The sequence below is a fragment of the Anthonomus grandis genome, chromosome 22 (assembly GCF_022605725.1).
Source record: "Anthonomus grandis grandis chromosome 22, icAntGran1.3, whole genome shotgun sequence".
NCBI classification, from domain to species: domain Eukaryota; kingdom Metazoa; phylum Arthropoda; class Insecta; order Coleoptera; family Curculionidae; genus Anthonomus; species Anthonomus grandis.
This window is the reverse complement of record NC_065567.1, coordinates 23,887,639-23,910,245: the sequence shown is the minus strand read 5'-3', so window position 1 is coordinate 23,910,245 and position 22,607 is coordinate 23,887,639. Positions and strand designations below refer to the sequence as shown.

At 30.8% G+C, this 22,607-nt stretch overlaps 4 protein-coding genes across 9 annotated transcripts in view; 3 read left to right on the top strand and 1 right to left on the bottom strand.

The window, feature by feature from the left end:
- Positions 1-7,046, top strand: part of LOC126748963 (phosphatidylinositol 3-kinase regulatory subunit gamma) — a 142,620-nt gene extending 135,574 nt beyond the window's left edge. For all 3 annotated transcript variants that reach the window (XM_050458517.1, XM_050458519.1, XM_050458518.1), the window contains one exon: positions 2,109-7,046. In XM_050458517.1, coding sequence (XP_050314474.1) covers positions 2,109-3,489 — 1,381 coding nt within the window. In that variant the 3' untranslated portion in view covers positions 3,490-7,046. The remainder of the gene's footprint in view (positions 1-2,108) is intronic.
- A 61-nt stretch (positions 7,047-7,107) lies between these two features.
- Positions 7,108-22,607, bottom strand: part of LOC126748967 (procathepsin L) — a 79,663-nt gene continuing 64,163 nt past the window's right edge. For 2 of the 3 annotated variants that reach the window (XM_050458526.1, XM_050458527.1), the window contains exons 2-6: positions 17,149-17,298; positions 10,397-10,644; positions 10,209-10,344; positions 7,734-7,894; positions 7,108-7,336 (exon numbers count right to left, since the gene is read on the bottom strand). In XM_050458526.1, the coding sequence (XP_050314483.1) occupies positions 7,141-7,336; positions 7,734-7,894; positions 10,209-10,344; positions 10,397-10,644; positions 17,149-17,298 (891 nt within the window). In that variant the 3' untranslated portion in view covers positions 7,108-7,140. Of the gene's footprint in view, positions 7,337-7,733; positions 7,895-10,208; positions 10,345-10,396; positions 10,645-17,148; positions 17,299-17,676; positions 17,893-22,607 lie in introns of those variants that run through there. The other variant, XM_050458525.1, reaches the window with a different exon arrangement.
- LOC126748968 (rhodanese domain-containing protein CG4456-like) lies at positions 12,068-17,352 on the top strand. The gene is made up of 3 exons (XM_050458529.1): positions 12,068-12,394; positions 12,449-12,614; positions 17,086-17,352. Exons 1-3 carry the CDS (start codon positions 12,244-12,246, stop codon positions 17,141-17,143), a joined length of 375 nt encoding a protein of 124 aa, XP_050314486.1. The 5' UTR covers positions 12,068-12,243; the 3' UTR covers positions 17,144-17,352.
- LOC126748965 (transcription factor EC) overlaps positions 21,080-22,607 on the top strand; it is a 96,245-nt gene continuing 94,717 nt past the window's right edge. Inside the window, exon 1 of one of the 2 annotated variants that reach the window (XM_050458522.1) lies at positions 21,080-21,475. In XM_050458522.1, the coding sequence (XP_050314479.1) occupies positions 21,309-21,475 (167 nt within the window). In that variant the 5' untranslated portion in view covers positions 21,080-21,308. The remainder of the gene's footprint in view (positions 21,476-22,607) is intronic. The other variant, XM_050458523.1, reaches the window with a different exon arrangement.

The window sequence follows — 22,607 nt, the reverse complement described above, 5'->3', positions numbered from 1 at the left end:
TGTAAAATAAGTTAAATTTATGGAGGCTTATTTAGTAGGTGATTGTTGAAACACTTGGCATATATTGATAATAATAAGCACCGAACTTTATGCCAGCTGGCTTGAGACCAGATTCTTCTTGACATTTTAATTTTTAATTAATGCACTTTATTACTTTTAGTTTAAAAGTATTTAACTGGCTTAGGTTTAAGTGGAAAATTTTCTAAATTTATAATGGTTTGGCCTCTATTCGTCTTAATCGTCCACGGAGCTTATCAGCTGGGTTGTACAGATAAAAATACATTATTTATTTATTCAATATTAAAACGTTTTCTGGGGGTCTAGCTACAGTGGCGAAAGTTATCATTATATACTTTTGTAAGCCACATAATGACCTGTATTAAATAAATCGTTGTGATTAAACATTTACTGCGATAAATACTGTAATAATTAAACGAAATTTTCGATCAGTTTATGATGTAAATTCAACAAAGAAGTGTCTATTCCACATTAAAGCGGCAACTGCTGGTAAGAATTAATTATTCTCCTTAATTACTTTTATAAAATTTCGACTTTTTGGCCCGCTTCGATTTTGGAATTATCGTGTCCTCTTTACTCACCATTTTGTTGCAAAATCCTAAATTAACGTATAAATTGGTTCCGTCCCAAGGAATAATAATTTAAAACAGCGAATTGACTCGAAAATTGCATCCGTTGGGAATTCGGATATTTGGTTTTTATAGGGTTCATTTTGCCTGAACTGGGTTGGTCGCCATGGAAACTCCTGGATAGACGACGCAATTTTCAAATTTTATATTTTTGTTGACGGATATTGTTTTTGTTTGCCGACTGTTTTCAATGATGGAAATTGTCTCCGGAGACTGTATAATATTCTTTAATTTTATTTGCATGGCCAATAACTTATTTATAATAATAATAATAAATGTTTTTATTAGAATCATAATCGTTCATAAAATAAATAGGTATTTAAGGCACGTTATTAATAAAAGTATTTTTTTTTTGAGCCTGCACACTCAGACTAGGAATTAAAACTCATGCAACAAACTAATGAAAAATTAACCTCATTAAATCGTAATGTAAGCAAATAATTCTCAAAGTTTGTTTTAGAGATATCAATTGTTAAATTTAATAGGTTTACTAGTAGTTTATGGTAGACTACTGTTATGTGAAAAAGATCTTCAATATCAGGAAATCTAACATTTAATTATGATTATTTCTACAGAAGACCAGTCTTCCTTAATAGGTGCTAGGGGAAGATGGAACATAATAATTTTTGTTAGAAAAATGCAATAGCCTTCGAAAATCCAACCGAAGCAATCCAATATTTCGATATAACTGGGATATAAGGTCAAACTTTTGAATTTTTTGAATTTACTTCAAGATCCAAAGAAAATCTATAAACTGAATCACAGTAATTAAGTTGTGATAGTACAAGAGATCTATGTAGTTTTCTTAACTTAACTTTTAATATATGTCTATTATCTTGTCTTAGGTGCCAAACAAGTTTTTTTGAAAAATCATCAAAATCGTCCAAAATGATTCCCAAATTTTTAACAGGCTCAACGTATGCCAATTTTGTACCATTAATATATATTATATATATAATATCATATTGCCTTTGATATTACCCTGTAATTTAGTCAAAATATTCCGTGTCGTGTCATGAATCATTGTCGTAAATATGTTCTGCTGGGTTAAAAGATTCTTGTAAACCCCTCTTCATATCTCAAAAAATCTTAACTCTATTTTCTCTTTTTATTTTGTAAACATCCATTCTTATTCATAAATGCCTTAAATCTTGCGTCTAACACTGTTCATATGACTCGCCAGGTAGATGATTTGCCACTACCAATCTCTACATTCTTCCTTAACAGAAACTCAGTAAAAAAAATATACAACCTTGTTCAGAGGAACAAGGTTGTATCTAGAGAGGTATCAGACAAACATTAGATATAGCAGTTTTACTTATTTTTAAGCCTGTTTTATATTTTTTGATAACATGTTTTTAAAAATTTTATAGTTTAGAAATATGTAGTTTTTTAGTTTTTAATATGCTTCTATCGAACGTTTTCTTTCTTGCAAATTATTTTTTTTTTTTTAAATTTTAGACAAGTGGTGTACAACACTCAGGCACACAACCGAATAGTAGAAATTCTCTTGCTGCATTGTGACTGGGGAGAGAAAGTTCCCGAATTCGCATCGGCTCCAGCGATTCCCCCTAGGAAGGTGTCTCGGATGTGGCCCGGCGACTCCTCCATATCATTGGAACGGGATAACAACATGGCTCTACAAGACGCCGAATGGTACTGGCGCGATATTAATCGCGAAGACGTCAACGAAATGTTAAACGACACGATCGACGGTACATTCTTAGTGCGTGATGCTTCTAGCAAAGGTGGCGAGTATACCCTTACGTTGCGAAAGGGTGGAGCGAATAAACTGATTAAGATTTGCCATCGGGATGGGAAATATGGGTTCACCGAACCCTATACGTTCAATTCTGTCGTGGAACTAATAAACCACTTCAGGAAAGCTTCGCTTTCGCAGTACAATACGTCGTTGAACATCAAGCTGATGCATCCTGTAAGTCGAACCAGCCAAGAAGAGATCCAGGCTAAGACGGAACATATTGAGAAGCTTGTGGCGAAGTTGGAATTGATTCACAATAAATTAATGAAGAAGCAGAAAGAATGTGAACGAATGTCCAAAGATTTTATTGAGACTTCACAAGAAGTGCAAACTAGACGACATTCTTTAAGTGCTTTTAGAGAGCTAGTGAAGGTTTTTGAAGAGCAAATGGTTATTCAAGAAAAGTTTCAAATCGAAGCTCAACCACATGAGATCAAGAACTTGGAAATTAACGCGGAATTCCTAAAAGACAAGTTAAAAATGATGGAAGAGAGTTGTGAGCAACTGGAAAAAAATCTGCAGAGTAAAGAGGCGTATAATAGATCCCTCGAGAGGCAATTGACTTCTTTAAAACCAGAAATTCATGCGTTACGCCGAGAACGTGATAAATACATCCGGTGGCTTTTGCAAAGAGGCTATACTCAAGTCAAAATAAATAGCATTATAAACAGAGACGGTGACGATACAATAGTAGAGATAGAAACAGATACAGATGAGATGCCCCATAACGACCCAAATACTTGGCTATTACCAAATTTGTCGCGAGAGAAAGCTGAGGAATTATTAAGTGACCAACCAGATGGTTGTTTCCTAATAAGAAAATCCCCAAATAACCACAACTATGTGCTGGTGGTTGTTTGTAACGGGGTTCCCAACCATTGTATTATAAACCAAACTAGCAAAGGATACGGTTTTTCGGAACCTTATCACATATATCCAACCTTGAAGGATTTGGTATTGCACTATGCCACAAATTCTTTGGAGATCCACAACGACGTATTAAATACAGTTTTGAAATACCCAGTTGGTTGCCAAAATTCAGATCGTCTGCAGACCTGCGATAGTATCTATGTGTATTAGTTGCGAGTTCATTTGTGATAAAAGCTGTGGTGACTATCAACTTCCTTGTGATTTATTAAATTTAGAAGTCCCATTAATGATTGGATTAAAAACACTAAAAATTATATTTACATTCGAGACTAATATTTAGGTATTAAATCGCCATGATTTAAATTGACTGTGATAGTGTACTAAAGAAAACTTAACATATTTTGGCTTGAAAAGGAAGGCAGTAGTGTGGACAATTTAAGCAATGGCGCGTCGTCCCGTGGACATTACTGAATAAGATCTGTTTTAAAGTATTTTATAATTTTAACTTATTAATTTCTAAGGTATTACTTTAAACCATCCTAGGGTAAGGTAACGTGATCTGTGTAGTTTTCGTCATTCTTGTGCAATTTTTTAATTTTACAACAGATATTTGGGATCGAAATAAAAATGATCAGTTGCATTAGATCTATAAGTTGCAAAGTTGAAAAATAGCTGTGCTTTTTTAATTTTAGTTATTACTATTTTTTACTATTTATATGAGTTATATTCTGGCTTAAAACCATTTTTATACTTTTGTTACTACAGTTTTCTCTGCAGTGCAGGGCTTATTTAGAGCTACATAGTTTATTTTTAATTGCGCTAATACAATATAAGCATTGTTTGTTTCCGATGTGAGATAAGAAACAGTTTTTTTTTCGAAAGAGAATTATTATTTCATTTATGTAGTTCCTTGTGAAATTAATTCACATAGTTGTACGATATATCTATTAAATATGTCTATTTACGTGCAATGAATATTGTTTTTTTCCGTTCGTTCATTATAGGCACTACTTTGTTGACGTCTTAAGCCACTTAATCTTTTGCTTCCAATTAAATCTTAGAACTTGTCCGAGATTCGATAGTAAACCGTTTTTTTTTTTATTTTAATTCTTTTTAAACTGGTTCTAGAATTTCCTCTTCTTCTTGAGGTGCTGTCGTCGTTGATTTATATGATACGTCGTCGTGCCATCGTCGATGATTGTTAGAATAAATGACGCTTTAAGAAGCGTTTTTTTTTTTTTTTTTGAAACAGTCGAACTAAACAACTGATTTGTTGTGCATTCCTACCAGTTACGCAGATTTTTTAACCATAAAAATTCTTCCTTCTTTACCTAGATTATCAGTTGTATCAATCTGTATTTTTACCCAGTCATAAAATGTTCCAGATACTGTAATTTTTGTTATTTTTTAATTGTAAAAATTATTTCTTTTTCTTTATTCATCCGTCTCAGCACTAATTTTTAGTATTTATCATCTCAACAACCTGATTTTAAGACCTAACTAACTGATACTTTTTGTGCAGAATAATATTTTTTTATTTTCATAAACCTTGATTTTGTTTTTTTCTTAATTCTAATTCTTATTTCCTAGGAGCAGTCATTCTCTTTGTTGATAATGGTACCAACATAGTTGTATTTTTTTACCTATTGTACTGCATGCTTGTTTTTTTGTTAGTTAACATAAATTTAGTTTTTTAACCTCTATTGTCATATTTGTTGTTATTGCTTTGTTCACTAGATTTTGTAAAACTTGAAATGTACTTGCTATCATTACTGCATCATCAGATTATTAACTATTAAATTATTAACTCCCCTTGTTTCATTGCTTAATGCAATTCATGATTTCCTCCGAATAAAGGTTGTTTAGTTAAAATTAGATTCTAAAAAAATTTTTTACTGTTTTATTCTTACTGTATAGCCTTTACATAGCAATTGCATTCGGGTTTGCAACATCTTGGCATATTCCTAAATTTCTATTACTCTATTTTACTTATTGCAGCTTTTGTCCACAAAGCCGATATTTCTTATGTCCTATCTCGACCTGAATTGTTACTGAAACTTTTATTATCCGTTCTTTCATATTCTGATATATCTCTTAGAGACAATGGAAAACCATGAATTTTTGCTTCCATGCATGGACAATAATTAATACTTCCCTTAAAGATATATCAAAAACAAACAACCCTGTACATTTTTACTATCGATTCTCGTACTAGTTTAACAATTTAATACCTGAGTTTTCAGGGCTTGATTATAAATTATTGAAGCAAAAGGTACTCCTGACTAAACGAACATTTTGAACTACTTATGCATATGGTAGTCATTTGAAATAAATAAATATTATAATGGCTCTATAGATACAAAATATAAAACCATTTTTTAGTTTATATGTATATAATTACAGGTTTTATATAAAGTTAAAAATAAGTAATAAAACTTAAATAAAGTATTTTTATGTAAGTTTTATTATGTCCTACTATGTTTATGTAATGTTAGTAAACTATCTATCAATACTAATAAATTTGTGTGGAAATTGCTTCAAAGCCTGATATTGCTGCTTATAATAATCCCAATATTGTTATTAAAATACCTTGTTAATTGTACATGTACATTCGGTAAAGCTCTAGCCTACAGGTGATATAATATAAATTTCAGTATTGTCTATATAGACTAATGAAATGTTGCTAGTATGGTTTACTTCGATTCGGAAGTCTTATATCGATTATATAAGGTGATTTATAAATGTATGTAAATTTACTTCTTGGTCAACTTGTACTTAGTGCTTAAAAAGACATTGAATTCATTGCACCATTTTGTATACACATTTGGCCACATTTTATTTCTTATTATCTTTGAAATTCTGCTGTGGCCAGATGTATATAGTCCGCCAATAAAAGGACATCTTTCTATAAACTCTAGAGTATTACATGGATGCCATCTGGTGGATTATACACATATTACTTGTAAGAGAATATATATATTTTTTACCAAACACGTTATTACAATATTTTCTCCAATAAACACAAATTAATTTTAACATAAGAACATTCCTTTAAACCTTATTTAAGTGCTTAACTACACATGCCATAATATTAAAATGTGATTTCCTTTTTCGGTACTCGAGGACTGTTCTTAGAAGATTAAAATTCTTTTTGTATTTACTGGGATTTTCTACGTCTGTTTACTATCATCGACCAATTCTCCACCTTAAAATGGATATTCGCTTAAGTGGAAACAAATAATTGATAATTTTTGATAGCCGTAGAAAATACACTTTTAATGTGACATTTATGTAATTTTTAAATCGTTTATGTTTTTTTTTCACTTCTACAGAAATGTCACATTGATACGTTTTTTTTTGATTATTTAGTCATTTATGCTTGTTTCCTTAATTCATGTTAAGAGGTCCAGTTGAACCACAAAAAGGCTTCTTAGTTTCGTTTGCTTTGTATGGAATCTATTAGTTTACCATTACAATGCATTCTACAGAGTCGAATGTCATACTCATCCTGATGATGCCTTTAGAAGCAGAAACCGCTCTGCGAAGTTGTTAAAAGCAATGTTCCTTGAAGGTTGTCTATGCATAATCCAGGAGACAAGCATTAATGTTCGTTCCCTTATTAATTTGTGACTAATTGTTACATGAATAAATACCATATTATTTGTAATATTAACTCAGATATTGAATGTTTGTTCTAATATTTTGATATTTATAAATAACTGTTTTTATTTCACATAAAATCCATAAATAAAAAGTATTTAAAATTTCATTTTGGTTTTATTTACCTACCGGATTTACCCAGCAGCGACATAAATAAAACTGCAAAAATCCAACTTTAAATCATGTTTCACGTAACGAGAATTATACAAGAGCGTAAGCTCCATAATTAGCGACGCCGCATCTATTTTTATTCTTTTTGAGCCTCATATATCCGTGCTCTCCCCAGTGTTTGCCCCACCAGTTTTTCAATATCCAATAATCCTTTGTGTAACCCACCACTAACATGGCGTGATTTACGCTTGTAGAACTACAGCCTGGGTCGTCGTATATCCCTTTGCTAAAAAAATAAGAAATTATTAAGTATTATTCAATATGGTCAATGACAATGAAAATAAAACATCATGAAAAAAATACTCTTGGGGTATTACAACACTTCTATGTTTATTGTCACTGAGTAGATTAATTATTGGATCGTTTAAAAAAACCACCCCCAACATTTTCAATACAAAACCGATACTATCAAATATGCTTATGTGCCCTTTAGACTATAATTTGAAGGAACACTCCAATTTCCATAATGATTAATAATAATGCAGGCAATAACGTAGCCGATTCTAGTCACGGTTTACGGCCCTAAGAGGGCAATAAATCCCCCGAGCGAGCAGCGATTTTTGAACAAACAAAGAATGTATCTCAATCAATAGGTCAACAATTTTTAAATGAGCCAGACTTACTGGTAAAACTGAAAGGTATGAGGCGCCGCATTAATCGATACGGCTATCGGCCCTATATTGGCCACTGCTATTTCCAGAGCTTTTTCATCCCTCGCAGGTAGGACCGACCAAGACGTGATATTCGCAATTGCTTGTCCTTTATTGTAGTGGCATTTTCCTAACTGTAAAATAAAACCGTATTTTAGTATAATTTTTTACTATAGTTTGAAAAATATAAACGAGCATTGCTTTTAGGGGTTGCTTGTGGATAGGAGCCAAATTATAATTACTTTTTTGGAATATAGGAAACATCAGCGTGAAACATTTTTCAAAACTGGTCTACAGTACGTCAATTTTTGTCTAGGCCTTGTTAGTAACCTAACCGTATGAAAAATTATTGAGGTCATTTGAATAAAGTACCATCCCTTATTGGTGATACAGTCGCAGTGGTCTTCTGTGATTTCTCCAAACCTTTTTATTGCGTCAATCACAGAGTATTACTGGGTATCCAGATAGCAAAAACCTCTCCAATGTACATCCAAAAGTTTCCTCCTTTTTTAAACATAAATTTCCAGTGACATGCGATTAATTTCTGAAAAAAAAATCAATGGATGTAGCAAAGGGATATGTAATACAGAAAGTTCATAGCAACTTATTCTCATCATGTTAGCACAATAGAAACAAGTGAGACCACTTCGAAGATTTTGAGGGATCTTAATGTTTATAATAAAAGAGCAACTTCATTCGTGCATGACCGTTGCACATCAAATTAATACACATTTTCTTGATTCAGTCATTTCCTTAAATTGTTAGGTGGACGACGATACGGTTCAATTTTATCTAAACAATCGTGTATCAAATGATATTCAACCTTTGAATTTGTCCATTTATCCCAAGAAGATGCGTCCCAAACTATTGCTTCAATTCGGTCAAATGCTACTGGACTTAATGATATTAGTCTAGGAATGATGGAAAAATGTGGAGAATATATACCGTTGCTCTTGTTCATCCTCGTATAGATTTATGTCCAATCAGCCATTTGCCTGTGTTAGGCCAAACATTTGAAAAGCTATTGTACATTCAAGTAGCTAACTTCCTAAAAAACAATAATCTCTTCTCCAAATGTCAGTCTGGTTTTAGGCCCTCTCATAGGTTCTCATATAACGGTTCTTTTAGACATTGTAGATAATATTTTACCTGCTGGTAATAATGGATTTTAGCAAGGCGTTTGATAACCTAGAACATAACCTTCTTGTTGCGAAGTTAAAACACTACTGCTTCTCTGAAAATGTCATCTTCTGGGGCGAAATCAGATTATTGAGGTTGATGGGAATCTTTGAAATATTGGGCCATTATATACTTTTTATAATACATACAATGAGTTTACACAGTTTTATTGTAGATAGTTGCTCGATACACCAGTTTGCCGACGATACGCAATTGAATATTCATTATGACAAACCAAATGCTAGACACTTTAAGAGGTGTATGACTATTCTTCTACACATGATCTCCAGTTAAACGCGTCAAAGTGGACAGTGGACACTTTGGAAAACTTATATGAGAGATTGACAAGACAATGACAATGATATAAATTTCGAAGCAAAAAGTCTTGGACTTCCACCAAATTGCAAAACAGGTCCATTAAACGGTACTACCTTGGTTCTCATGTTAAACACATCCATTGGAATTGTCCAATGTCCAATGGCTTTTTATTATTGTTTGACCGTTTTGATGTTTCATTTTTATGTTGTTATTTTATTGAAACGCGAGATTAATAATTTCGTAAATCCGCAATACATTCAATATATTCATTAAAATGAAAGTACAGTCTTCGAAGAGAAATGCAGGTCCAATGTACATACATTTTTCAAGAAACGATGAATATCCAATGCATATATAAAAATATGAATTCAATGGCATTTTATTGGTACATATTTGTACAATGACTGGTTTCCCATTTTTTTAAAGAATGTCCTAAATCCATAGTTCATTATTCATATTTATCAAAATGATCAGTGATGTCTGATGTACATACCTATAAAAATATGAGTCCAATGGCTTCTCAAAAAAATATCCATTGGACTCGGGTAAACTAACTATACTTTTCAAACTATCTTTTGGAAGACCAATAAAACCTCATTGGATAAAGGTAATTTAAAATCCATTAACTTGCACAAAACTATCATCCAGAGCGTGTCCATAATTAATCCATGGACATTTCGGTCTAGTTTGGACCAACGCAGGACATCCATTAGAGAATATGCGCTGTTTGGGATAACTCTTGCTCTGGAATGGTTAAAATAATTCTTGTCAATAAGTCAATAAATGACTTATCTGCTGGAAGCTCAATAAATCGTGGAGTTCTCCAAGGTTTAATGCTTAGCTTTATATTTCCCATTAAAAAAACCAGTTAGGCCAGAATCAGAAATTGCTGTAAAACTACTTGATAAAAAAATTCAATCACATAAAAAACTAAAAAGTCGAATTACGTACCATTGCAATATAAGGGTAATCACTGTAAGCCATTATTCCTCCAACTTTTTCCAAGTACCTAAGCGTGTTTCTTAAGGAACCACCCGCACATCCATAATTTCCCGTGGCAGCACTACAATCCACAATTTGTTGTGAACTAAAAATATTAATTGAAACAAACTGAAGCAATAGGGAAATGATCTACAGACCTTAGTGGCACCAGTTTATCTGTTTGCTTGAAAATTTGTCCTTGGATCACTCCAGCGATGCTGAAGGCGTAGCAAGAGCCGCAGTCCTTTTGGTTGTACACTGGGGTAGTAAAACCCTTATCGATCCAATTGATTTCTTCAGGAATATGGTGGAAACGATGGTAGAAGTCACCTACTACTTCTAAGTCCACTTTACGATGTCTGCTCGATGTTAGTTTGACCATTTTTGTTAAGTACGTTGGGTGGCTCTAAAAACAAAGAGAAATTAGAGTAAGTATTCACACAACTCAGCTATATATAGAAAAATAAAATTAACAAATTTAGTCAATTGCATATCTCAGTTAAACACAAAAAAGTAACATACTTTTATTAATATAAGAAATTATATGCAATAATTACAATTCTAAAATAAAATACAAAATCCAATTTATGGGGACGAGTATCATAGAGAAAAAGACAAAATATAATATTTTTCATGTGAATAAAGGGCATTTGAAATTAAGATTTTTTTTATTTATGCTTGAAAGTAGGATACTCTAAACTGTGGTATGCAATGAGTTAAGCTCCGAAGTTTATATAACTAATGAGACTTTTCAGAAGTCTATTTTTTTTAAGCAAAAAAAGCAAGTGGTTTTCGTTAATCCAATCCAAATTTGCGACAGCATAGCAGCATAGAGAAACCTTTGATACACTCTAGATACAACTAGACTCTTATTAGTTACTAACTCATTATTAGCATCATTTGTCTTTGTAGAAAATTCAAAATGCATGCCTGAGGTTTAATTATGGTGTTCGTAACTTAGATCATATATCAACGCATCTAAAAGAATCCGGCTTTTCTTTTTTCTTTCTGATTCCTGGAAAAATGAACAATGAATTCTTTAAAAAATGTTTTAACTATTCATTAACTAATGAATGCAATTTGCTGCCTTCTAGCATTACCAAAACTTCATCTTCATTTAGTTGTCATAGAAAGACTAAGGATTTCCTACTATCCCTCCGTATCATTTAGCCGGTACTAGAAAAGTTAATTCAGTTATTTTATAATTGTTTTATATGCGTATTACCTACATAGTATTAGACTTAAGCCATTACTATTGCATTTAACACATTTTTAGGAATAACGTATTAGGGTGAGCACATGTTAAAGATCAACGGGAAGATTAGAATTTCATTAAATTTATGTTTGGCATAGAGGGAATATTGGCGCCCAACATGTGCATAATTTTTTTTTTCGTATATCTGATTTTTATGAGTAGCTTTAATTGGATACTGCCACTCCATTTTATTGAGATTTATACTATTTTCTGTATATACATAAATAAAGCCATACATTGTTAATATTATAGGTCCTAAAATAGATCCCTCGCCAACTTCTATGATAACACCCCACTTTGATTCTGTTAGCCCATACTTGTAGAGTTGATGACCAACAGTTCTTTTTCCCTTTCTAAAACCAAACTGACAGAATGTGAAGAAGAGATTATTTTCGCCAACAAATTTTCCTAATTAAAAAAATATCCCTGTATTAGTAACATATTCTTCTCCTTAAAGTCACTGGTACTTGCTACACTTAATCAACCACCTTGTATATTACAGACTACTTAATAAAATCCTATCGATTAAAAAAATCGAGATAAAGTCTGTTGCATTAAGCACGTAGCCATCAACCGCAATTTAATCAGTGGTAGATAAAGCGAACGAAACAAAGCGCCTTAATTTATCCTTACTAAACCGCTTTCTTTTTTTTTTTTATTAAAGCTTTATAGTGCTCACCCATTATCGGGTTACTTTACGTCAAATTAGTTTAAAAGTTGTCTCTCGTGGCCGTTTGTTACTAATCGGATATGGCCTCAGCTGCTGAACACCATTTACCGCAATGCAATTTTGAGGAGGTTATTAGAGCGCAAAACGATCCCAACATATTGGTTATCGATGTGAGAGAAATTGCAGAGTTACGGGATACGGGGGCCATTCCCGGATCCATTAACATACCTTGTGAGTTCATTAAACGCTTTAAAAAATTTTTTTTTGAAGATTGTATTGTTTTAGTGGCAGAGGTGAAAATGGCTTTGGGGTCAAACGGGGTCGGCGAGGATTTTGAGGCGAAATATTTAACGAAAAAACCCGGTAAGGATACGGAAATTATTTTTACATGCAGGCTGGGAAGAAGAAGTGGAATTGCACAACAAACTGCTTTGCAATTGGGATATACAAGGTAAAATATCATCCCTATATGAGGAAGCCGAGTTGGAGTTAAAATTAATTTTTTTTTTAATTTCTGAGACTCAATTCAATATATTGATTTTCGCACCCAAGATCTTCGTTGACCCTGCCGGTATATAGAATTTTTATAAATAATATTCTTCATAAATTTTTTAATTAGGTTGAGAACAAGCATCATTTAGAAATATTTCGGCAATGATTTCACCCCTTTATAGGGGGTTGCAAATATGAGCATGATTTTTCAATTAAAAGTTGTTGGATTTCTGGCAATACCTCTATGTTTTTTGCACTAGGACACTCTGTCCAATAAATAATAAAATTATTTTTTTTTAAATCATTTACAAATCAATACGGCGAGGTTTACAGTCCTTTTTCCCCGAGAGTACTTTTATTGGATTCCCTGTTTAATTAAAAAAAAAACATCAATGTTTCTTGATATTTTAATTAGAATTTTTTGGGTCACGTTAGAACTTTAATAGAGTTCTAACCTTAAAATCTTCAGAATACCTCAAAAATGATTATTAGGTTATATACACCTTGTCTGCATTAAGATGTATTTCTTTTTCTTCAAGTGCCATCTCCTGTTAGAAGGTTGTCTATCATTATAGCTATTCCCATTTTGATGCTGCAGCTGTAAACAATTCAACGGAACTATAATAATTGTACCATCAACCAGGAAATGCATCTTCTTCCTCTGCTTCTTTTTCCCCGCATAATATTTTGCAATAACACATACTTCTATTCTTTTAACACGTGGTCCAGATCCCTTATCTTAATTGTATTTAATATTCTTTAACGGTCAGGATTGCATCCAATATAGCAACACCAGGAAAACGTAGCATCTCAGTATCCTGACTCTTGTTGTAAGATCTCTACTGCAGAATATATTTCTTATTTTATTAAATATGGTTCTGGCTTGTCCAATTCTTGATTTAATTTCCTTCATTGACCATTGTTCCTAAGTATTTGGATTTACTAACTTTGTCTACTAATTCTCCATTGATCCTTGTAATAGTCTTAAATTTGTCTTTCTTCGCTACTCGTCACTACTTGATTAACCTCTGCAAATCTTTTATTGTTTCGGCAATAAGTATGGTGTCGTCTGCACACCAGATATTCCATTATCCTTTACTCCCACTGTTTTCTCCAGTCTTTTGACTTTCTTTACTTAAAAAAAAGCAAAATTTTTGGAAAAAAAAACATAAATGTTTGATATAAAACAATTTGACATCAACAAACAAAAATTGCCTAAAATGCCCGAGAAAAAAAAACAAAGTATTGCAAAAAGAAAACCACTGCAAATCCCTGGAATAAAATGAAAAATATCTAAAAGAGTTTTGGGAAAGGCATCACAAACAACTGGAAAAATATAAAATGAAATGTAAAATGCATGGAGAAGAGATCACAAGACCCTGAGATAAAGAGAGAATTTTTTTTTCTGTAAAATGTTATTTTCTGTAATGTTAAAGAATTACACTTTTTATTTTTTATCTAGCTTTTTCTAGGAATTACTGAATTTTCTTATTAGACTTTTTTGATTGTCTCTCTATTATCAATGTACGAAAAGAAAATTGATTTGGCCAATAATGGTAAAAATATGATTATTAAAAAATCATTCAACAAACTTGAAAATTATATTAAATAAAATGAAAAACTCATGAAATCTCTGGAAAGCAATAAAAAAATTGAAATGCCTAAGAGTCATTAAAAATTGCGTAAAATATCTGAAAAAACGTAATAAATAATTCCAAAAGCTACGAAAACAGGAAAAAACATTCCACTACATTTTAATAAAATAAAAAAAGGAGTCAAATGCTTGGAATAATATAAAAAGTCCAGGACTATTGTCATGGGTATTCCACTAACCTTCCATACTTTCTCCAATACTATCTGAATGATTAAAAACATTAAAAAATATATTCGAAAAACTTGGAAAGGCTGAAAGATTACATCAAATTCTTCAAAAAAACTGAAAAATCAGGTCAAATGCCTGGAATAAAATTCGAAAAGGTAAATTAAATGACTACGAGGCATTAAAAAAACAGATTCAAAAATCTTGAAATAAAATTGATATTGACAAATAATGATTAATAATAAAAATTAAGTAAAATACGTATAAAATAAAATACAAGTTACTCCAATAGGAAAACCATAACAAATCCCTTGACTATAATTAAAAATAGCTGAAAGGCTCCTAAAAAAAAGACAACAAATGACTGGAAAAATCAAAAATAAAAAGTAAAATGCCTGAAAAAGAGATGAAATGAAAAGATCCTGAGGTACAAAGAGAAATTATTTAAAATGCCTGGAAGTCTAGAAAAACAGCGTAAAACGCATGGAAAAACATCAAAAAAATATATTCTTCAAATAAAATGAAAAAAACGCGTCAAATGCCTTTAATTTAATTTGAAAAGTTACATTAAATGACTAGTCTATTAAAAAAAAAAACTCAAAAATCCTAAATTAAAATTGAAAATAATAAATGACGACTAATAATAAAAATTAGGTAAAATACCTGTAAAAAAATACAAATTATTACAGTAGAAAAACAACATCAAATTCCTGGAATGATACAAAAAATGATGTCAACTCCCTGGAATAAAATTAAAAATACCCAAAAGGCTTCTGGAAAAGACAGCTGGCAAAGTCCCAAATAAAGTGTGAAATGCTTGGAAAAGAGATCAAATGAATAAGAGCCTGGAAAAAGAGATAAATTATTTCAAACGCCTGGAAGAAAATAATGAGTAAAACCTGTGAAAAATATTTAGGAAAATAATCGAAAAACTTGAAAATTATATTAAATTTTTTAAGTAAAGTGGGAAATGATGTCAAATTCCCGAAGTAAATTTTAAAAAAATTACATTAATTGCCTAGAAAATATGAAAAACTATGTTAAATCCCTCGAAAAACATAACTGATTACTCTAAAAGGAAACGCTTGGAAGCACAAAAAATAATTTTAAGCCAGGAAAAAATAAAAAAAATAATTCCAAATCCCTGGAACACATGAAAGATGACTTAAAATTTATAGAAAATATTAAAAAATAATTCGACAAACATTGTTTTGTCAAATTTTATTGTCATTGTTTTGTTTGTTTTGGTTTTTAATAAGTAACTCGGACAATAACATTAAATTCCTCGAATATACGAAAATAACTTCTTTCTGGTTGCTATTAGGAAAAAATATATAAAATGCTTTTCGGCTTATCGTTAAAAAGGGCATCATTAGTAAAAATAAAAAAAATACGATCTTCCTTAGTTTTCGAGAAAATTGCCTTTTTTGGTTTAGAGGTTTTTTGAGATTTTCTTCTACGGTATGGAAAATAAAATTAAAATTTCTTTACCTAGACATAGCTTTTATTATTATAAGCAACTTTTATTTAAATAATTTTTCTCCTACTTTCACAGGCTTCCAATTAAAAAATTAAAAGTTATTTTTCACAAAAAATTAATTTTCTGTAATGTAAGAGAATTACACTTGAGAATTTCCCTATTGGATTTTATTAATTGTCTCTCTATTGCCAATGTACGGAAAAAAATATTATAATTAATAAAAAAATATTACAATAAATTCCTCAAATAAGATAAAAAATGAGTCAATAAAAATTACGTAAAATGCATGGAAAAAGGTAACAATTAAAAACCACGAAAACAGCAAAAAATACTTCAATTTATTTGAATAAAATGAAAAAGGGAGTCAAATGCCTGGAATAGAATGAATAGTCTATTCCAGGCAACTTAAGAATGGTGTCATCTGCATACCGAATTTTGTTAATGGGTATTCTTTTAACCTTTACTCCTATTGTTGCTTCCTTATGTAAAGGTGTACACTTCTGCACAAATGTCATTCTTTGAAGAATTAATGATTAGTGCAAAATTACCCTTCTTTTTAAGACCTAATTAGTTACAAGGGTTGTTTTAATATATAATAATTTTACTTTTGCTAAGGATAATGTACAGAAAAACCATCCTAAAAATAGCACTTTATGTTTCTTTAAGCTTCCGATTAAATAAAAATGAAAAAAGTACCTTTATCACTTAGGGCCTGTAAAAGAAGTCCAGATATTAAAAAGTATATGAGCATATAAAGCAAATTTATGATTAGTTACTTTACCCGTATAAAAGCACTACTGGTCTAAAAATAACGGAAAAATTGATTCAATTTACATATTAAATTTTCCGTCTCTTTTCTAAGGAAAATCGTGAAACCTGAAAACTGGGTTACACAAAGGCAAATAAACAGTGAAAAGCTCCAGTTCCACATCATATTAGCTTCCCTGATGCAATGAGACTAAAAATTTATCAAGCAGAAAAAGGGTTTTCATTTTTAGTCGCGCTGATCACGCCATAAACAGTATCAGAAAATTGAAATCTAAAAGAGTTGAATAACTTAGAAGCTTAAAGGATTATATTAGGTTAAGGGATGTTGCTAGCACAGAGTAAATATTAAATGTTACTTTTTAGGGTGAAAAATTACACTGGGGGATGGTTGGACTGGGAGGAGCGGATTAAGCGGCAGTAACTCACCAGATCGGCTAAATTGTTGTCTTTTAAGTAATAGGAATGCAGGCCTCTTTCAGCTTCTGCATTGTGCCGTTTGATCTTTTCCAGGTTCGACAGCCAGGCGGTTTTTTTAATCGGGTCATGATGATCTGCGTAGGTTTTATTGAATTTATTCTGTAAGAAAGATTTTTTTTGTTAATAAATAAATCAGACGAGTGCTTTTTATAAGCGTGTTTCGTTTGGGCCTTTTATTTAATCTTGAATTGATCCAATGAATGAATAAACTATATTAAATGTAAAGGTTTTGCCGTCATAAACCGTTCGACAACATTTGTTACAACACAACTGTCAAATCTTAACAGCCAATCAATTAAACGAGCGTTTGTACTTTTAACTCTATTATTTAATTTTTAAAGCGTTTGTACTTTTAACTTTATATTAATTTAATTTTTAACTGAATATTTGGTTATAAATGTCATGTCTTTAAAGTAAAACTAATTAAATGAAACAGAGTTCTAGCTTTTAATAATATTTTTTTTTAAATAAAAGTACCTTAAACTCCGACCACTCTTTATCAAAGGCATTAGGGTTAATACTAGATAAGAATCCGCACCAAGAGAGATCAATAAAAATCAGAAACAACCAATAAATAATAAAAAACCAACTCATAATCGCGGATTAAGTCACTTTACACCAATTTATACCCATTAATGTGTCGTTTACTAATTATTAGTGCTGATATATATATTTACCGATGTTACAACTCTATTATGATTACTATGCTTTTTTTTAATCGAGTAACTAATGGGGTGAAAAAAGTAAGTTAATTTAATGTTCTAGCTTCATTCAAAATTTTTGAAAATATTAGGCGGTACTGTACTGTTATTCCAGGGCATGCACCATTTATGTTAAATTCATAATCATGTAGTATGTGCGTTTATTAATAAGAAAATATAATAATTTTTTTTATCATTGTGTATAGCTAACTACTTAGACCTTAGTAAAAAAAACTTCATTTAACATACAAGATGTTCCAAATTGGAAAACCATAAAAATAATTTGTATACTAAATTAAATATTAATTCGACATTAAATTGAATAAATTTTATGTTACGTTTTCATGATCAAATATAAAATGTTGGCGCCCAACAAGTGGATGTTAAAATTCGATGTTAAGTCAAAAATCGTCTTTATTTAAGATGAATATATTTATTATACAAATAGTATTTGCTCTAGTACTCCTCGTTTATATTTTGAATAAATTTAATTTTACAGTGTCAGTCAAAATTTTATAAGCATTGATCTATTCAACTAAATGGAGCTAAATTGAATTAATTCGACTTAATTGGGTTTATTTCATGAAATTTTAGGAAGTTACGTTCCGATAATCAAATAAATTTTGGCGCCCAACTGTGGGGTTTAAAAATTCGATGGTAAATCAAACAGCGTTTTAATATAAGATGAATACACTTATTAGTTTCGGTGAAAACTGGATAAAGTTTGACCTATTTATAAGTAAATGGATCTAATTAAATGAATTTGACATTAAATTAAATTAATTTGGGGGTTACTTCAAAAAGCCTCTTAATTTCAGATAAATATACTCATTACAAAAATAGTATTTGCTCTATTACCTCTCGATAATATCAATTATAAAAAAAATCAAGTTTCGGTCGAAACTATATAACCCTTTACCTATTTAGAAAAATTGAAATAATTTGACATTAAATTGCGTTAATTAATCTAGAATGTTGGAAAAAATTACGTATCGTTGATCACATCAATTTTGGCGCCCAACATGTGGGTTTTAAAAATTCGATGTTAAATCAAACAGCGTTTTAATATAAGACTAATACACTTATTACACAAATAGTGTTCGCTCTTTACCTCTCGATAATTTCTCGTATGAACTTTCAGTCGGAATGTATAATTTGACCTATTTAACTAAGTGGATAAAAATTGAATAAATTCGACATTAAATTGAATTAATTTTATGGAATATTGGTGAGTTACGTTTCGCCTGCGCCTGCACCATTTATGCTAAATTCGTTATAATGTAGTATGTGCTTTTATTAGTAAGAAAATTATATTGATTTTTTTATCAATAATTGTGTATAATATGTACTGATGAGTAAAAAAATCTTTATTTAACATACAAGGTGTTTCAATATGGTATACCATGAAAATAATTTGTATGCTGAAAATTTTATGGCTTTTAATTTTTTTTAAATTTAATTCTGACTTGTTTAACCCTGTAGAGTAAAATAAATAACACATTTTAATTTCTACTTTTTTCACCCTATATTATAGTGATTTAAAACTGATGCGTTTGGTATTTTCAACTCCATCATTGATTTTCTTTCCATAGGCAGCATATTTTAAAGGGAGTAAAACAAGCATTTTTCAATTTAAGAATTTTACCCTGTATAGTAAAATTACAAGTCCGAGTCGTTCAACTTTGGCGCCCAACATGTGGATTTGAAAAATTCTATAATAAGTCAAACAGCCCTTAACTATTAGACAAATGCCCTCATAACAACAATAATGTTTGTTCTATTAATTCTCGATTAAATTTTAAATAAATTTAATTTTAAAATAAATCATTTTTTACTCAAATCTCTATAAACTTTGAACAACTTAATAAAATGGATCTCAATTGAATTAATTTTGTAATATATTGGGAATAATCAAAGAAATTTTGGCGCCCAACACGTGGGTTTTAAAAATTCGATGTTAAGTTAAACAGCGTTTTATTATAAGACGAAAACACTCATTACGCAAATGGTGTTCCTTCTATTACCCCTCAATTATATCTCGAATAAATTAAATTTAAAAATAATTCAAGTTTCACTGAAAATGTATAAACTTTGACTTATTTATCCAAATGGATCTAAATTGAATTAAGTTGTCATTCAATTAAGTTAATTTTATGAAATGCTGGGAAGTTACGTTTCGATGAATAAATAAATGTTGTCGCCCAACATGTGGATTTGAAAAATTCGATGTTTCAAAGTCAAACGGCCTTTAAATAAAAAACGAATACACTCAAAGAACGTACCCCTTCATTTGAAAAAAAAGGGGTAATTTGCATGAAACCTCAAAAACTATATATAATAAAATTACGAGGTTCAAGTCCTTTAAACAGGATTATAAACAATTGTCCGTGGCATCAAAACATTACACAATTAGCATTATAATGCTAACATAAAACAAAAATACTCTTAATAATCGATAAAAAAATCTCACACCAAAACTACGGTTCACGATCACCAATTCCTGCATGTATTTGCGAATTAAATTATTACTTTAACGTAAATCACATATTACGAGTTGAGATAGCAATACCGCTTATCTCTCTTCTATACGTGTTCCGACACGTATCCGTTTTAAACCCCAGATAAATAAAACATTTATTATAACGAACACTTGGGGTAGAAAATAAAATGGTGCTTAGACATTAGTTTCTTTTTGTTAAAACTTCTGTTCTAAAAATGAATCATATGTACAAGCGGTCTGTTATTCTCTTAGAGCCTTACCGTATGAGTTATGTTCCAGGGATAAGTAAACTTTAAACTTTATGACTTTACGTGTCACCTTTTGATTGATGATATAAAATAAAACGTTAAAAATGTTTAGGAGTACAGTCGGTTGGCGGCAAAGTTTAGGCAATGACAAATGGCAATCGAGGATAAGTTTATGTCAAATTAATTATGGTCATTAGCTTATAACAATAAATATTCCTATGTTTCTAAATGGGGAAATATCATCTTGATAAGGCTAGAAATAAAATTATAATAGCGTTAATATAAATATAATTATAAATAATAAAAATGACTGTACGAAAAAATCGCGAAAGCGCACGCGGCCGGTATTTTCGGAAATGCGCGCGTTTAAGTTACTTTAACCCACATGGCGGCTGATACGAAAATCACACGATGATGTTCCCACTAAACTACTTGTTGTCTCAATACCGAAACCAAGCGTATAGTAGCATTCGTTTAGCCATGACATTGTTGTTGGCAAAAAGATCAGTAAAGTAAGATCAGTTGAGACAGTTGCTTTCGTGCTGTTCAGTGGGCTTAGCGAGCTGACGCGGGTTATCTATCTACTTTATCGCAACATCGGCGCGCGATTTTTAATTAACATGACACGATCATTTTAAATAAATAAATAAATAAGGCCGTATGTTAAACATGGCCGAATCGGGAATAGATCTCGGCTATGACTTGTCGGCTTTATTGACTGACGACTTTGATATTGAAAGTGCCATTGATTTCGATGACTTACTGGGAACTCCAAAAAATCAGGAATACTATCAGCTGACTTCGAAAACTATGCCAGTCTCCGAAAGGTGAGCAGTCAATATATGCTACTCAGCTGATCTGATCACCTTCACCATTTTATGCTGCGTGGTAGACTGAAATTGAACCGATTCAATAAGAATTTTTAATGTAAAAATGACAAATCTAACTTTATATCTTTTCTATCCGAGTCTTTTTTAATGTATGAAATTGATCTCAGTAAAATTTGGCGCCCAACCTGTGTTAAGTCAAAAAAGGTTTTAATAAATGCATTTATTAGACAAATAGCATTCGCTCATTAACCCCTAAATGTCGACAAAAGTCGTCAGATTTTTATCGTTTATCATTTGAATTAAATTAATTTTAATATAAAATAAGTTTCGGTCAAGATTATATTAAGTTTAAACACACTCACACAAATAATGTTAACTGCCTGGAATAAGAGATTGAAAACATTCTTCCAGGCAGTTGAAGACTTATTTAAAAATCGTCAACTGCCGAGAATAATAAGAAATCAAAACCGATTTTAATTTCTTGAAAAAAAAAGACTAATGACATGAATTGCCTGGAATAACGAATAAAAATTAATTTAAGCTACCTATAAAAAATAAGTAATGATATTAGCTACTTGAGATATGAGATTAAAAGGATTCTTCCAGGCAGTTGAAGACTTAATCAAAATTCGTCAACTGCCTGGAATAAAATAAAATATAAATAAAAATTAATAACATCAATTAATTAAGAATACTGAATAAAAATTTGTTTCAGCTACCTATAAAAAATAAGTAATGATATTGACTGCCTGGGATTAGACATTATTTTAATTGTCTTGGCAAAAAATTAATAATGACATGAATTGCCTGAAATAATAAATAAAAATTAATGTCAGTTGCCTATAAAAATAAGTAATGATATTAACTACTTGAGATAAGAGATTGAAAAAATTCTTCCAGGCAGTTGAAGAATTATTTGAAATTCGTCAACTGCCTAGAATAAAAATTGTTTTCTTTATTTCCAATTTTTTAGAAAAAATGAATAATGGCTGACATCAATTTCCTCGAATAATGAATAACAATTAATTTCAACTGCCTATAAATAATAAGAAATTATATTAAATGGCTAACTACTTGAAATATGAGATTGAAAGGATTCTTTCAGGCAGTTGAAGATTTAATTAAAAAT

Excerpts from the sequence above, each read along its gene's own strand:
- LOC126748968 (XM_050458529.1), top strand. The coding sequence starts at position 12,244 with ATGGCCTCAGCTGCTGAACACCATTTACCGCAATGCAATTTTGAGGAG. Across the intron at positions 12,395-12,448 it reads CGGATCCATTAACATACCTT|TGGCAGAGGTGAAAATGGCT; the intron begins GTGAGTTCATTA and ends GTATTGTTTTAG. Across the intron at positions 12,615-17,085 it reads TTGCAATTGGGATATACAAG|GGTGAAAAATTACACTGGGG; the intron begins GTAAAATATCAT and ends GTTACTTTTTAG.